The sequence below is a fragment of the Poromitra crassiceps genome (genome assembly GCF_964638095.1).
Source record: "Poromitra crassiceps genome assembly, chromosome: 12".
NCBI lineage: Eukaryota > Metazoa > Chordata > Actinopteri > Beryciformes > Melamphaidae > Poromitra > Poromitra crassiceps.
In genome coordinates, this window is record NC_139632.1 from 784,394 (window position 1) to 801,652 (window position 17,259).

At 45.6% G+C, this 17,259-nt stretch overlaps 1 protein-coding gene across 1 annotated transcript in view; it reads right to left on the bottom strand.

The window, feature by feature from the left end:
* Positions 1 to 3,902: 3,902 nt before the first annotated feature.
* atp13a3 (ATPase 13A3) overlaps positions 3,903 to 17,259 on the bottom strand; it is a 62,871-nt gene continuing 49,514 nt past the window's right edge. The window contains exons 26-33 of the mRNA XM_083647796.1: positions 16,235 to 16,331; positions 14,834 to 14,906; positions 13,196 to 13,373; positions 11,760 to 11,938; positions 10,695 to 10,783; positions 9,582 to 9,662; positions 7,861 to 7,953; positions 3,903 to 4,238 (exon numbers count right to left, since the gene is read on the bottom strand). Coding sequence (XP_083503922.1) covers positions 4,041 to 4,238; positions 7,861 to 7,953; positions 9,582 to 9,662; positions 10,695 to 10,783; positions 11,760 to 11,938; positions 13,196 to 13,373; positions 14,834 to 14,906; positions 16,235 to 16,331 — 988 coding nt within the window. The 3' untranslated portion in view covers positions 3,903 to 4,040. The remainder of the gene's footprint in view (positions 4,239 to 7,860; positions 7,954 to 9,581; positions 9,663 to 10,694; positions 10,784 to 11,759; positions 11,939 to 13,195; positions 13,374 to 14,833; positions 14,907 to 16,234; positions 16,332 to 17,259) is intronic.

The window sequence follows — 17,259 nt, forward strand, 5'->3', positions numbered from 1 at the left end:
CTCATGCATAATCCGATCACCCCCTGAAGTCAGTTTAAGTTTTTTCATATATATAATGTACATTTTTTATTTCAATTCCATATATATATATGGAATTGAAATAAAAAATGTATCTATTGCATTTAGCATTTAGATTTAAGGTTTAACATTTATATTTAAGATTTGACATTTATATTTAAGATTTAAGTTTAACATTTCATATTTAGATTTATACTTAATAAAAAAAAATTTACAAGAAAAGGAAATATGCCAAAGTTCTCAAATATTGCTGTAAATCTAGTAAAAAAAGTGACTTTAAAAATTCACACCACTTCTTTTAAATGTTATTTGGAGCAAAATGTGGTGAAATGATGATTTCAGTGTGCAGCACTTTACAATCGCCGCCCCAGTTTTTGTTCTTGACACAACATTCAACTTTAGCTTCAGCAGATAGTCTACTTTAGCTTCAGCAGATACAGTGTCTATGTCTTTAGCTTCAGCAGATACAGTGTCTATGTGTCTATGTCTTTAGCTTCAGCATAGTGTCTATGAAATAAAATGAAACGCTGAAGGGGGAAGAAACACCACCAATCTGAACATGTAGAACATCTTGAGCCCATGTTGGAACACATCAACAGGTTCTTCTCTGACAACCATTTAGTCCAAATGTTGGAGCCTTACTGCACTTAGCCACATGTTCTCATGTCCTATCAGTATTGTCCAGTATCCTTGTGGACAGCCTGGAGTATTTCATCACAGAGAACATTCCATCTAAAAAAATATAACTTTTCTTGTCAATTAAAACATGTTAATCTACGGGAAAATATGGGCAAATACAATGTTGCTTTAGTCTTCAAAATAACATGGATCTTAACTCATAACTGCAATTGTGTCATGTCTCTCAGACAATGGCTTATATCGAGGAACTTCATTTTTTGAAATCATGTTTCTGACATTTTGGAAATCAATTTTTTGGACATTTTGTATAGAGCAACTTTTCTATAAGAATACAACAATCAAAAAATCAACAGGCAAGTCAAACTAGTATGATATGTGATCCGTTGTGAAGACGAAAGAGGCCTGTTCACATGTTAGGACCGGGTTACAAGGGATACGCCCTCATGTTGGAGGAGGATTGCCTCTCCCTCATTCACCCAGAGAGGAAGAGGACAACATTACAATCATTAGTGTACTGTCACTTTTTTGACATGGAATCTCATAACTGTGGAAACATTATGGGACAGGGTCTCTATTTGAGATCATCGATACTTTATGATCAAATTGCTTGAAAGCCGACCACATTGTGCTGTTATGTGCTCTTATTATGAAAATGTGAACTTGTATATTGGAGTCTCTTTTAAATGTCACACTGGGAACAGGGAAATGAAACACAGCCCTTTGGTCTCATCTTGTCGATGCAGGTTTGTGTAATACAGGTATATGGGCAAATTCGGCACTGCACTCCATCAGGTCCCCCTACGCGGATTCCCCAAGTTTGAAGTCAATCGGGCGAACGGCTCTCGGGATAAACCGCTTTTCATGTTTGCCAGTAGGTGGCGCTATGCCGAGTCTGTGTGTGGGGGGTGGGGTGGCGTGGCGTGGTATCGGTCTGGTACACTATACGGTTAGCAGTGCCCAGCTAACGTGGCCATACTGGTACACTATATGGTTAGCAGTGGCCAGCTAACGTGGGGTCTGCTGCTGTGTGGTTGCTTTGACTGTGGAGATCCACGATGCCTACAGTAGCCTTACCCTAGCAACAATTTAAAACGGGTCTTCCATAGGAAGAAATGTATTACAGAGGATCACAAGTGTTTCAACAGAAGACAGTGCTGGCCCTCTGAAGCCAATGTGACAGGATGTTGAAAATGTTGGCTCGACACACATGGTCACTACATGCACGGGGACGACTGTCTGTGATCCCGAGCCGGATGCATGCTGCCCCTCATCCGTACATCATTATTTGTAGTTTTTCTTTTTCTTAACACAGGTAGTTGTTTGTAAATGTTCAGTAATACGACAGTAACTGAATTCATAGAAGTATTTTAACCAACATCCGACCAAAACATGGTCACATGGCGCTGGTTTCATGCAAGTCCATGCTTTCAGTGTCCTGTCTGTTAAGCTTGGAGGCTGACAGCACATGGCTCATATGAGATGGACCGGAGGGTCAACAGCAACGAGATGAACGAGATGGACCTGAGGGTCAACAGCAATAGGCAACATCATTCCTGTATGGAAACTAGATCAGTTATTTTCTTCTTCTTTTCTGCAGTAAAAAGCCCCGGCTTGTAAGCAAATGTGCCTCAGGCTGTGACAAACACACACAGTAATGAAGGGGCTGCCACAGGTCCCAGCCTGTGGTCCAGATAAGCCACTTCTAAACATCAAGTCTGGACCATGGCCGCTTTGTCAGGACAGGAGATTTGCCGGTTTTACCCTTCTAGACATGAGGGATCGGTTTCTAAACATGGGTAAATGTTCTGTTTTTTTCTGGCCGATAGTGACTCCGTGTGTGTGTGTGTGTGTGTGTGTCAGTGTCCCTACACATTCTCAATTTAAGTAAGTTCCTTACTTTTTCCAAGCCATACATTCTTCAATGGATTTGAACATTTTGGTGAGCATGTAAAAAGAAAAATCTACCCTCTGATAATCTCAGATAGTTATTTGTGATGAACTGCTGTGATTTGCTTTTTTTGGTGTACCCCCTTTCCCTCAACCTGCATACCTACATATTTAGTAAATGATTTCCTACATTTCCCAGAAGGCCTTTGGATAACCCGCAGAGAACTTGCCAGAACCTGTTGCATTTAGGTGGACAGAGCCTTAGCGATAGTAAGAGCAAATTGTGCAGCACAACCAAGTACATTGCCAATACAGTATATATAAATATATTTTGAAGGTGGATTTTCCCTGTGATTTGATGTGTGCTGATAGGACAGTTTGACTGTCAATATCACAGTATGGCTCAAGATTCTTCATCCCAACAAATATGTTGAATGACAGTGGATCCACAACTACATCAAATGTGTCATGCATGTCAGGACTGAACAATGCTTCCGCTGACGTTTTTACACATTTATTGTGTCATTTCCAAAGCTCTCGAGATCCCAAAAATAAGATCTCCAATCAAATCAAATTTAATTTCTGATACTTTTCCAGACCGGTGTAGGGCCTCAGGTGTGTGTGTGTGTGTGTGCATGTTAGATAAATGACTGTGCATTCAGACTGCGAGTAACACGATCAACAGGTCACTGGAAGTCAATTCATTTGTAATAGAGCTGAGCGACCAGGTAAACTGGCCATGAATTTACATTTTGCACTCATCGGCCGTCAACAGCCAATCAGACTTGTGTGCTTTCTTCAGGCCCGACTCTTGTGATTTTGTTCCATGAACAATAGCTCCTGCCTGGCAAGTGCAAAATGGGCAAGTTGATTACAGCCATTCAAAGCTTCCCAGTTCTCCTCCAACTTTGACTTGAAAGACGTCTCAATGATTGATGCACGATCCATCATAGGGGATGACGGTAATGCAAAGTTAACTCGTTGAAAAGACCTAACAATATGAACAGGCAAAGTCAGAGCAGTAAAAGCATGAAATGCCTGTTCAAAACGTGTAGCTGTACTGTACACCACTAGCTGTATACCTCTTGTACCGGGCTGCAATCAATCAGAATTGTGTGACCTGTTAACCGAGTCGCTTGCAGTGCGAGTCGCATTTCGAGTGCGGTGCGTTGAGGGCGAGGCGGGGCGCTGGACATGTTTGCTGGGGCCATGGGAGGAGACACTAGGAGGGGAATCTGAAATATCACAAAAACGCCATGATCAAACCATACAGCGTTGGCCTGGACAACCACCCAGCAACCCCTGGACTCCTTTCACCTTCAAACCCATCAAACCTTCCTGTGTCTGGGTCAGCAGTCTCATTCTCTCCCACCATCTTCCAAGTGGAAGCCCTCTCTTCCTTCCAGAGTCATTCTTTATCAACTGGCACGTCCCACCGGTCATTTCAGTCTGAGTGGGTCGTACTGTCGACGTGCGGGAAAGGGGGCGGGGGGTTGCTAGGAGTTGATCATGATCTGGTAGGCGGAGCAGTTGTCTGGGTGGGGCTTGGCTTCGGTGGTGGTGGTGGGCTTGGGCGGCCAGTCAGGATCCACGCTGAGCTCCTGGGCCAGGTGCATGTAGCGAGCTTTGGGGGCCGTCTTGCGCCGGCAGCACAGCCAGGACAGACACTTGCACGCCCACAGGTCGACGCCCCCCTGGAGATACCATGGTCACACACACACACACACACAGAAAATTAGCAGAAAAGGGGGGAAAAGGCCCATTAGCCTTTTTCACCTCAGCCATTTTGTGTCTAAAAGACAAGGAAGTAACACAGGTGAAGCAAAACAAAAGGGCCACGGCATTGGAACACCTAAATGGATTGGAAGTTGGAAACCCTCATTAATGGTTGCTTGCACCTGTGTTACTTCCTGCCTTTTAGGTACAAAATGGCTGCTGGTGAAATAGGCCCATGAACCACTGTTGCCTTGCTATGTTTTGTTTTCCCGAGCATTCCATGATGTTTGATTTGTTCATGCGTTTCAACTGTCAACTGCAAATCATGCTAACAGCGACATGCAGAATGCAATCCAGGGAGGAGGTATTTGTGTGATAGCATTTTGACAAGGTTGGCACTAAAAAGTTTGAACATATTCCTCAAAAACAAAGGTCATGGAGTCGAACATCAAACAAAGTAGACCTTTACCGACTTCACAGAAAATGAGACAAATGGTGGGTCGCAGGACACCACTGGGTGGGTCGCGAGAGGATTTCCAGAATGTGTGAAGTTCGCCTAAAGAATATGTTAATTACAAAATGTGTGAAATACAGTATGTATTTATCATATATTATATTGTATTAGTATGATTAAAAAGAGCACATTTTAACCATAATTGTTACATTTTGTTTGTGTTTTGTTTACAAAGTTCTCATGTGCACATAAACGTTTGCATGCTTCAACCACCTCCGGGGATAGTGGGAAGCCTTGCTCTAGAGCTACTGTAGCCTGCCTGCTCTGCAGATACATACCTGATGCTCTAGAGCTACTGTAGCCTGCCTGCTCTGCAGCTACATACCTGATGCTCTAGAGCTACTGTAGCCTGCCTGCTCTGCAGATACATACCTGATGCTCTAGAGCTACTGTAGCCTGCCTGCTCTGCAGCTACACACCTGATGCTCTAGAGCTACTGTAGCCTGCCTGCTCTGCAGCTACATACCTGATGATCTAAAGCTAATGTAGCCTGCTCTGCAGATACATACATGATGCTCTAGAGCTACTGTAGCCTGCCTGCTCTGCAGCTACATACCTGATGCTCTAGAGCTACTGTAGCCTGCCTGCTCTGCAGATACATACCTGATGCTCTAGAGCTACTGTAGCCTGCCTGCTCTGCAGATACATACAGTACCTGATGGGAAACCAGATGGTTTCCACTGACAGTTAGCTAGGGGGATAATAAGGAAGCTATGACACACATGCAGCAGGTAGAGCACTAAGCTGGGGCTGGAGGGGCAGTAGGCAGCAGGTAGAGCACTAAGCTGGGGCTGGAGGGGCAGTAGGCAGCAGGTAGAGCACTAAGCTGGGGCTGGAGGGGCAGTAGGCAGCAGGTAGAGCACTAAGCTGGGGCTGGAGGGGCAGTAGGCAGCAGGTAGATCACTAAGCTGGGGCTGGAGGGGCAGTAGGCAGCAGGTAGAGCACTAAGCTGGGGCTGGAGGGGCAGTAGACAGCAGGTAGAGCACTAAGCTGGGGCTGGAGTGGCAGTAGACAGCAGGTAGAGCACTAAGCTGGGGCTGGAGGGGCAGTAGACAGCAGGTAGAGCACTAAGCTGGGGCTGGAGGGGCAGTAGGCAGCAGGTAGAGCACTAAGCTGGGGCTGGAGGGGCAGTAGGCAGCAGGTAGAGCACTAAGCTGGGGCTGGAGGGGCAGTAGGCAGCAGGTAGAGCACTAAGCTGGGCTGGAGGGGCAGTATACAGCAGGTAGAGCACTAAGCTGGGGCTGGAGGGGCAGTATAGGCAGCAGGTAGAGCACTAAGCTGGGGCTGGAGTAGCAGTAGACAGCAGGTAGAGCACTAAGCTGGGGCTGGAGGGGCAGTAGACAGCAGGTAGAGCACTAAGCTGGGGCTGGAGGGGCAGTAGACAGCAGGTAGAGCACTAAGCTGGGGCTGGAGGGGCAGTAGACAGCAGGTAGAGCGCTAAGCTGGGGCTGGAGGGGCAGTAGACAGCAGGTAGAGCACTAAGCTGGGGCTGGAGGGGCAGTAGACAGCAGGTAGAGCACTAAGCTGGGGCTGGAGGGGCAGTAGGCAGCAGGTAGAGCACTAAGCTGGGGCTGGAGGGGCAGTAGGCAGCAGGTAGAGCACTAAGCTGGGGCTGGAGGGGCAGTAGGCAGCAGGTAGAGCACTAAGCTGGGGCTGGAGGGGCAGTGGATGGTGATCAGAAGAAAGGAGAAGGTGTGGGAAGCAATCTTGCTTCCAGAAGAATGCAATGACAGATATCCAAGGCTTGGAAACGGTTTGAGGAATGAGAACGAAAAGAACAAAATATTTACATGAACAAAAGCAAGAATGTAATAACTAGCCATGTTTACAAATGAAAATAAAGCTGGAATTACGGTTAATAATATTTCTCTGATTGGCCGAATAAACTCAGTTAAGATGGTTTCAATTGTGGTTGATGGACATGATCTCTGTTATACGGATGGAGAGGCTCAGGTTCCTGAGAACCAACTCACTTAGAACATTTCCAACGATCTGGGACCCGTTTCTAGCCTACCTCGATGAGGTTAGGGGCGACCCCTCACGCGGGATCCCATGTACATTTCTTTTAAGCACATATGCACCTTATGTGACTGGTAGCACCATGTTGTAATATTGAATGCTGCTGATGTTTGTGTGTTTGTAAAAAATCGGATTGGATCCACGCCAAAATCTAATGGCCTAAATATAGTTCCGCGTCGAATGCGCAGAGGGGTGCGCCGTGGCCGGCGAGCCTGCCTGCGCAGCCTGCGTGCAGCTCCTCGGAAATGTGACTTGACGCACAGTGAACAGCACGAGTACAATACAATGTAGATGGGATTAACAGGAGAGAGTGAAAGCTATTACCCAGTATCTGCACTACATTCTCTCCTGGGACTAACTTCTAGTCATTGAAATCCTAGAGAAATCATACAATTTTACTCATTTTGCTGGGGACTCCCCTGTAACCGCTCTCAAGCTGACATTCGAGTGTACAGGACCAGCTGCTGCCGGCAAGGCTCCAAGTCGAGGCTGGCGCAGAAGTATACCGCGGCCTTAATGTGTTCTTCCTTGGCCATGCGACACCCTTTCTTCCACCCAGATTCAGGAAATGTTTATATCCGAATACTGCTAACAGACGCCACCGAAAACAATGACACTGACAGTTGGGAGATGGCAGTTTCTGTGGGAGCGGAGAGGATTTCTCACTCACTCGCCCCACCCAAATTCTCCCCAGTCAGTTTCCGATTTCCAATTTTGTAACTGATCATCAATATCTCTGTCTGGAAATCGCGTTCAGCTTCAGCATAAGCCTTAGGAAAAGGACGTTAGTAACCTAAATTTTCCCTTCAAATGCAGTTCGGGAAGACTATCCTGGGGACGGAGCCTGAGAACAGGAACGTTTTGGAGAAACACCTGTTTTCAAGCCCTGGATAGAGTGGCCACCGGGGAGGAGAGGACAGAGCAGAGAGTCTGGCACATGCAAGGTGTTGGTAGGTGACATTAATGTAGGTGACATTAGAGACAGAAGGGGGCAGCAGAGAGAGGGAAGAGACGAGACGAGAGGAAAATGAGAAGCTAAGAAGAAGGTGGTGTCAGATTTGGCCCACCTGTGGTGCTGGGGTGGCAGGAGTGGCGCCAAAGCTTCCCTGCTTGTCTCGGCTGAACACAAGCGTCCATAAGACGATGTCAAGGACGAAGGTCTATGGAACAGCACAGCGCAGTGGGCAGGGAAAGAATTACAGAGAGGCTACGTTGATTTCACATAGCTTCTCCTCTGTTGCTTCTTGTGCAAAGGAGAGCCAACACTTTTTTGGTGATACTACAAAGTATGAAAAATTTGAGGAATTATATATGTGGTGGACCCCCCCCCCCCCCCCCGCTTTAATTTGTGTGTTAGTCATAAAAGGTGAAGGGTTAATCTAAACACACACACACACACACACACAAACAAACAAATAAACAAATAAAATGGGAGTGAACAGAGATTATTGTCTCCACAAAAGAATGGCAAATTCTACTGTAAATGTGTACAGCGTACACATTTATTTGGATTGTTTTAATTCATTGGAGAGGTGAAGGGGGAGTCGGCACTGGCAGCATTGGATATAGCGCCATCTAGAGTGTCTGGTAAGCAGTGCATGTATGCTAGTGAGACCTTCAAAGAGGAAGGTGGAGGCATAGTGAGTGGAAAGCCAGCCTTCTGAATCACAGATGAACTCTCCTCTGTCATTGGGTTGTTTTTCTGCAAAGAACCTCCAATCTGTCCCACAGGTTAGATTAGACAAACATTCAAAAGTCCCACAGACAGACTTTCTACCAGCAACACGTGTCAAAACAGTCACATGCTTGGTTAACGTCACACTCCAGTATCCACCTCATGTAGCCATGCCCATTTGACCCGGTTGTGTGGTCGTGTGACGACTTCCGGCTAAAAAATAAATAAATAAAATGGCCGGCGGCTCCAATATCATCTAACTCTGAATTAACTAATAATTTAGCCAATTGTATGTAACATACCAAATAAAAGCAAACGGCAATGTCTAAGAATGCAACGCCATGTAACTGGCTCGTTAAGTCTCCTATTCCAGGGAATTACGTTAACGTCTGCAGGTCTTATAAGACGTCAATGGCGCGAGCGCTTGGAGGAGAGAAAACTATCTGAAGCTTTCTTTGTTGGAGTCCAGGTATGTTTTACAAGAAAGTGCTCGTCATTGTCGACGATAACGTAACCTGACCTGGCTAACAGTGGATACTCGCTTGCTTGCTGTGTACCGAGCTCAAAGTAGTAGGCTACGTTCTTTGTTTTACCCCCTGCACTGTCCGCTACAAAAACAACTCTCTTCTTCATGACGTTCTTTCATATTTGACACCGTGACCGCTGGAAGTGTTAACACGACCCGGAAGAATTTGGCCCACCCCCGCGTCTGAACATAAGGTGAAGACACCATAGTCTGTTTGAGAAATAGGGACTTTGTTACTTTACAATATATTTTTTGGTTTGACTTTTGCATGTTTTTTGTGTGTTCCTATCTGGAGGAAACCCCAGGGGAGCACAGGAACAACATGCACACTCTGCACAGAAAGGCCCTTTTTGACGACCCCCACCTGGGCTGTAGGCACTGAGGACATGGGGATGGGGACACAACCTCAGTGCCCACAGGCGTCCCAGGCAGGAATCGAACCCAGGACCTTCTTGCTGTGAGGCGACAGCGCTCTACCACCACACCACCTGTTGCTTTACAACATATAATCACGTCTCACAATACAAGACTGATCCCTGTTATTCAGACTGGCTGCGTGCGTGCGTGTGTGTGTGTGTGTGTCTTACCTCCACTAAAACAGATGCAGCAGTATTGATTACGATGAGCACTAAGAGTTGAAGCCTCCATTCCATGGGGACACAAACGATCTGGACAGAGAGGGAGATGCAGTCCAATACACAGTCAGACCTCACCATCTGATCATTCACACCTTCTGACACTTCTGTGACCATTTTAAGGCTTCGTTTAGGAACCGTTGGTTCCGTGTGGACTTCCTCGAGGTGCGTTCACACCGACCTATTAAAGTTTTTCGCTGGCATCGAGTTTACATACAAAGTCAATGCAAACGAGCGATTGAGCGTCTATTCGCCCGGGAGAAAAATCGCTGGGCGTCCGAGCGACAGAGACAGAGCGATAGGGCGAAAATTCGCTCACTGTTCAACGCTGATTGGCTGCCGTGTGAGAGCGAGTCAAGGATCACACTGGCTTGGAACAAACCGCTGGTTTATTGTGTGGCAACAAACCGCATTGACAGCTGATTGACAGCCTGACAGCTGACATGAAGTGAAGTCTGTACTACTGGTATAGAGCTCGCGTTAGGAGCACGCTGATAGGCTTAGCTCGTAGTGGACAAACATCATGACATTGCGTAACGTTATAGCCCCCAGATGTCAGTCAATTATTGTGCCTGTCAGACAGAGAGAAAAATAAATATCTCGGTGGAAGGAATAATAATAAGAGGAACTTCCCTGTCTAAGCTGTCCCGGCCGTTGCTCCACCAGCTCTGCCGATTTGGGGAGAGTTGTCGACTAAGCACATGCTTCCTCTGATACATGTGCAGTCGCCAGCCGCTTCTTTTCACCCGATAGCGAGGGGTTTTCACCGGCAGGACATAGTGCATGGGAGGACCACGCTATTCCCAGTTCCCCTCCCCCCTGAAAAGGCGCCCTCGACCGACCAGACACGGCCAAGTGTGCCTGTATGGACGGACGGCCGACCAAGCCGGAGGTTTGCTGGTCGTGTTGGTAGGCAGGGAGTAGAACAGACCGCTACAGCGCGCGGTCGCCCCTCATGGACTACTAGACCTTTAACAACAATGTTAAAATGGCATCGAGAGAGCCGAGCAGTAAAGTCAACTTGTGTCTGAGGCTGAACTGAGTAGAGAGAGAGAACTGTCTTACCTCCAGAAACTCATCGATGGTTCTGACCGGGTAGAACATGATGAACAACAGGAATACATACAGGCCCAGGGTACACAGCACAAAGGGCCCTGGGGGGGAGAGAGCGCACGCGCACACACACACACACAGTCACAATGACAGACTACTACACTACTGCAAGTTTCTTGAAAGCCAAGCCCAAGCAAATATCTGCTCCCAACCATCAAATATTGACAGCAGTCACTTTTTGACTTGACCTACATGACATTATATTACATGACACTACCTACATTACAGGGTTCCCACACAGTCATTTCAATCGTTCATTGATACGATTTCAAAACTTTTCAAGGATCTGAGGGAGGGCCACCGCTCGACCCAGCCAAGTCTCGGCCAAGGTGCTGGAAAAATAACTAGAGTTACAAATATAAAAGGAATTTCCGCACACTTGAATCTGTACAGATTTCACTAACCCTAACCCTAACCCTAAAACTTTTCAAGGACCCATAATAGAATGTCCATGTAACGTGAGACGGGGAGATTATTACTACACTGGACAAATAGGACACACCTCTTTATATTGGATTTCAGTGCTTTCGAGTGACTGCATCATATTACATGGTAGCTACAGTATTGAAAAAAAAAAGAAAAAAAATCCATGAAAATGTTAATATCAAATACAAGAAGCACTCAAATCCAATAAGAGGCGTGTCCTTTTTGTCCAGTGTGGTAATATTATCTGGTATTGATTTGGAGTCACTGGCTCACATTACATGAAAGGTATTAAATAAAATAATGCATTTTCCATAAAAATATTTATTAAAAAAAATCACTAAATTCAGCGCCAGAAAATGAATTTGCAGTTACATTACATGGAAGGTTATCCACAGAAGATTACTGTAACAATGTATTTCATTACACACAATACAATTCCACAACCTTTAAAAAGCTTTCAAGGATTGTACTAATTCCATGACTTTTCAAGGCCTGGAAAAAGAAAATGTTAAATTCCATGACTTTTCCAGGTTTTCCATGACTGTGGGAACCCTGGACAATTTTCTTCCTGTCAAGCAGCAAGTGTCTTACAGTTCTTGTAGCTGGGCTGGCGGAAAGGCTTGCCCTTGGAGAAGACGATGGCAACGATGAGGTATTGGAAGCAGGAGACGTAGAAGAGGCTGGTGTTCTCATAGTTCTGGATGTTGTGGTCGTCCAGCTCAGTGCCGTTGAGGTCGGAGACGTTTTCGTGGGATGACTGGTTGCAGGCACTGGGCGAGAATTCACCAACATCGAGATGCATTTACGAATGTGGTCAATATACAGTACAAGCATAAAAAGGGTGCAGGTTAAGATCAGTTACCAGTGGATTCTAAATAATTACTTTGTCGGATAAGCAACTAATCCTGGTCCTTGGGCTCCAAATAGTAAAGTTTAAAACTTGGATGGTCCACATATTATTCTCTTAGTCTGGCTAAAATCATCTGTCACCTTGATTTTTTTGCTGTCACTTTGATTTTTGCATTGTCATTTATTTAGCGGTGAGATGTCTATAAGCCCTTTGATCTTTTTTATTTTACCTGCACAGATTTTTGATTACTTGCTTCAATAAGTATTTTATAACTTTGCTTCTAAATCTCTCTGCTATCATATTCCATGTTTTTTGTTTGGCAGCTGTGCATGACTAACCTGGTAAAAACCATCCTGATAACAGCCTCCTTCGGCCAATCAGCATTGCTAAATCCAATCCAAATCCACACGGAAGAACAACGAAAATGTATTTTCCGCAGAGAAACTCCACTGGTGCACACTCACACGCCACCAAGTACTGGTACTGCATGGTGTCCACTAAGATACCATCACCTCGGAATGAGATGTTTGGAGCGGGGGAGTCTGGTGCAGCGCACAGGTCATAGACCTGGTTAGACGAGGGAGGAACCCGGCCGGGTGGCAACCCACAGAGCCCGGTCCCTCTACGTACCAGAGCCCTCCCCCTCCCCCGGCCCCGGCAGAGTAGTTCCGGAGCAGCGGATTGAGTGGCCCTGACTGCGTGACCACCTTCGACCCTCCCTATAGGGCTGACCGTGGGTAGTTACTGGGACGTAAGTTGGGGCTTGGCCAGCCCCGGCTGGGTCACCTGGGCGAGGGTGTATGATGTTGCGAGACCCGAAACATCCTATGACCCCAGGGTACATCACTGAGGATACGTCCCAGTTATGCATCCATGCGATGTTTTTTTTTTCTTCTTCTTGTTTAATTGTTGTTATTGAGTCTATTTCTGCAATAACTGCACTTAGGGCTGTGTTTACTCTACGAACGTTAACGTTTCCGCTTGTTGCTTCGGGAGCCGCCATACTGTTTTGCCAGCGACGTCACCGATTGGCCGGTTACGTTCTCAACTATGAGGCCGGTCACTGATTGGCCCGTGAACTCACTGTGGGCAGGGCTGGAGGCCAGAGTGATCCATCCGCAGTGATCGGGATGGTTTAGCAGGCTAGTGCGTTAGTATGGGCGTGGGGGTCACTCACTCGGAGAGCGGCGTCCAGACCTGGTACCAGGGCTGCTGTCGGACCCAGAGGAAGGTCATGGTCTGGAAGCCCAGGCAGAGGAGGATCTGGGTCAGCACAGAGAACAGCAGAGGCCCTGAGATCAGACCTGAGGGGGGGCGACGAGACACCAGATCCTTCCAGGCCGGGTTCAGACTCACTGCAGACAGAGAGAGAGAGGAGGGGCCAGACCGAGAGAGAGAGGAGGGGCCAGACAGAGAGAGAGAGAGAGAGGAGGGGCCAGACAGAGAGAGAGAGAGAGAGGAGGGGCCAGACAGAGAGAGAGAGAGAGAGGAGGGGCCAGACAGAGAGAGAGAGGAGGGGCCAGACAGAGAGAGAGAGGAGGGGCCAGACGGAGAGAGAGAGGAGGGGCCAGACGGAGAGAGAGAGGAGGGGCCAGACAGAGAGAGAGAGAGGAGGGGCCAGACAGAGAGAGAGGAGAGGCACGGAGACAGAGTGAAGGATGGGAAACATGGAGAAGGGGGATCAGGAGAAAGGGCAATAAACTGTGACACGCATTTAAACATTTTACACCAACCTGGCAAGAGACAGACAGAAATGTGCCAGATGGTGACATCTGGCTTAAATGTTCATTAATATGCACTGTCCCTATAGAGCTGAACAGTCACGTGACATATTTTGCGCCGGAAGTGAGTTTCCCATTCATTTTCTCCATAGACATTTAGAAAAATCCGTATATAGTGAATCGTGAGTGACCATAAAACTTTTTGGGGAGAGTTCGGGTGGACCGAAAATTTGCCTTAAAACTTGTTATATTTTTATTTAACCTTTATTTAACCAGGTAGGTCAATTGAGAACCAGTTCTCATTTACAATGACGACCTGGCCAAGAGGCAGCATAAAAGGCAAATAGAAAACAAACGGACATAAAGAAAAACCTAGAAACAAATAATACAATTATACACGTCACACCAATCCTAAAAGAGTAATATTTACAATATCTACGGTGACATATTAAAAAGTAAATGGCTAAAAACAATAAGGACATACATGAAGAAGCAGATGGCTAAAAGCAAGTGCAATGATCTTGTATTGATTGTAGTGAGTTTTTGAAAGAGGAGAGCGGAATGAGTGAGTTCAGTTTTAAGGTCCGTTGCAGAAGATTCCAGTCATCTGCAGCAGAAAACTGAAAAGAGAAACGACCAAAGGAGGTGCGGGCTTTGGGTATGAGGAGATTGATGGAGCTACTGGAATGCACACTGCCATTTGTGTTGTGGATTCTGGATATGTTCTGGATATATAAGGATTTTTAAAAATGTCTATGGAGAAAATGAATGGGGAACTCACTTCCGGGGCTGTAAACGTCATGGAAAGTCTGTTGAGCTCTATTAAAAAAAAAAAAAAAATCATAAATCACTACCATGGTGACCAAGTAAATATCATCTAAAATCTTCGCTGCACGAATCACGAAAATCACATTATTCGCTCGAGTTTGACCGTGTAAATTCTCCGTTCAAGTTGAAAAATCTCAACTCTTCACTTCATTTGTCTCATTCGCACTGCCCAGGGTGATATGCCATCTGCTCACGTTGCATTGTCTTTGTACGTCATCTCGCCGTGTGTGAAATCGCGTTTGGTCTGAACGCAACATTATACTTACTGGTGAAGACGATGATGAGGATGATGGCAATGTCGATAAAGAGGAACTGGAAGTCTCCAAGGTTACTAAGGATCTAACAACAAAAACAATAGAGAGGTTGATCAGAGAGACCTTTCTCTACCAAGGGAAGTCAAATTTGAGAATGTGATGAGCGAAGCCATTGGCTCTCTCATGAATCCCATCGCTGCTAGCAGTAGAAGCAGGATAACATACATAGCTGCTAGCAGTAGAAACAGGATAACATACATAGCAGCTAGCAGTAGAAGCAGGATAACATACATAGCTGCTAGCAGTAGAAGCAGGATAACATACATAGCTGCTAGCAGTAGAAGCAGGATAACTTACAGAGTAGCTAGTAGTAGAAGCAGGATAACATACATAGCAGCTAGTAGTAGAAGCAGGATAACATACATAGCAGCTAGTAGTAGAAGCAGGATAACATACATAGCTGCTAGTAGTAGAAGCAGGATAACATACATAGCAGCTAGTAGTAGAAGCAGGATAACATACATAGCAGCTAGTAGTAGAAGCAGGATAACATACATAGCTGCTAGTAGTAGAAGCAGGATAACATACATAGCAGCTAGTAGTAGAAGCAGGATAACATACATAGCAGCTAGTAGTAGAAGCAGGATAACATACATAGCAGCTAGCAATAGAAGCAGGATAACATACATAGCTGCTAGCAGTAGAAGCAGGATAACATACATAGCTGCTAGCAGTAGAAGCAGGATAACTTACAGAGTAGCTAGCAGTAGAAGCAGGATAACATACATAGCAGCTAGCAGTAGAAGCAGGATAACATACATAGCAGCTAGCAGTAGAAGCAGGATAAGATACATAGCAGCTAGCAGTAGAAGCAGGATAACTTACATAGCAGCTAGTAGTAGAAGCAGGATAACTTACAGAGTAGCTAGCAGTAGAAGCAGGATAAGATACATAGCAGCTAGCAGTAGAAGCAGGATAACTTACATAGCAGCTAGCAGTAGAAGCAGGATAACTTACATAGCAGCTAGCAGTAGAAGCAGGATAACTTACATAGCAGCTAGCAGTAGAAGCAGGATAACATACATAGCAGCTAGCAGTAGAAGCAGGATAACTTACATAGCAGCTAGCAGTAGAAGCAGGATAACTTACATAGCAGCTAGCAGTAGAAGCAGGATAACTTACATAGCAGCTAGCAGTAGAAGCAGGATAACTTACATAGCAGCTAGCAGTAGAAGCAGGATAACTTACATAGCAGCTAGCAGTAGAAGCAGGATAACATATATAGCAGCTAGCAGTAGAAGCAGGATAACTTACATAGCAGCTAGCAGTAGAAGCAGGATAACTTACATAGCAGCTAGCAGTAGAAGCAGGATAACATACATAGCAGCTAGCAGTAGAAGCAGGATAACTTACAGAGTAGAGGAGCGTCACACTGATGTACTGGATGATGCTGTAGAGGGCCATGAATTTGAAGACACAGAAGGAGGTGATGAGAGCAGCGCGGCCTTCCCTGCAGAGGTAAGCAACATGCAGTTATTCACATCATGTCGTTTCAAACAAACAAACCTGAAATTATTCATAAATAATGATCATAAATAATCAGTGTTGGGAATGTTACTTTAAAAAAGTAATTAGTTATAGTTACTCACTACTTGTTCCAAAAAGTAACTGAGTTAGTAACTGAATTACTCTATAATAAAACTAACTAGTTACCAGGGAAAGTAACTATTTGCGTTATATAACCACCTTGAAAATGCCAACTTTTCATCGGATTGCTCCGGACTCGTCATTTCTGCTGCTTCCTCGAATCTGTTTGGTGTGTGTGTGTGTGTGTCGCGCGTGTGATGTGTCCTGGCTCGTGTGTGAAAACACTGGCTCCGATTGGCTACCATGAAACACATGACTGCCTTAGCCAATAATCGCTTATCTCGTTGTTAATGTCCTGGCTCGTGTGTGAAAACACTGGCTCCGATTGGCTACCATGAAACACATGACTCTGCCTTAGCCAATCATAATGGTTTATCTCGTTATGTTAACCCAGAGCCGTATAATAGAAGAGTTCCGACATCTCCATTCACTCCAATGGACCAGTTTTTTTTCCAGGAAGTAGAAAGTGGAACTCTTCAGTAAAAAAAGCAGCACTGTCGAGTTGCATCAAAATAGACAGTGTTGTACTTTGAAAGGGTTTTTCATCCCTTGAAATGAATCAAATTGTACATTATCGGCTTTATTTTAGCATGCAAAAGTAGCGCGAGACCCATTCCTGGCTGTTCATTGGCTAATGATTCTTGCATTTTGGTCCTCCGCTGACGCCACTCTCTCTCTAGAGGACACTATGTTAACCCACCTGGTCTCCTCACAGTCACTTGACAACACTAGTGTAGGCTACGGGTAGTTTACTCAATCATTTCATAGTAACGCACCGCATTTAGCGTTCA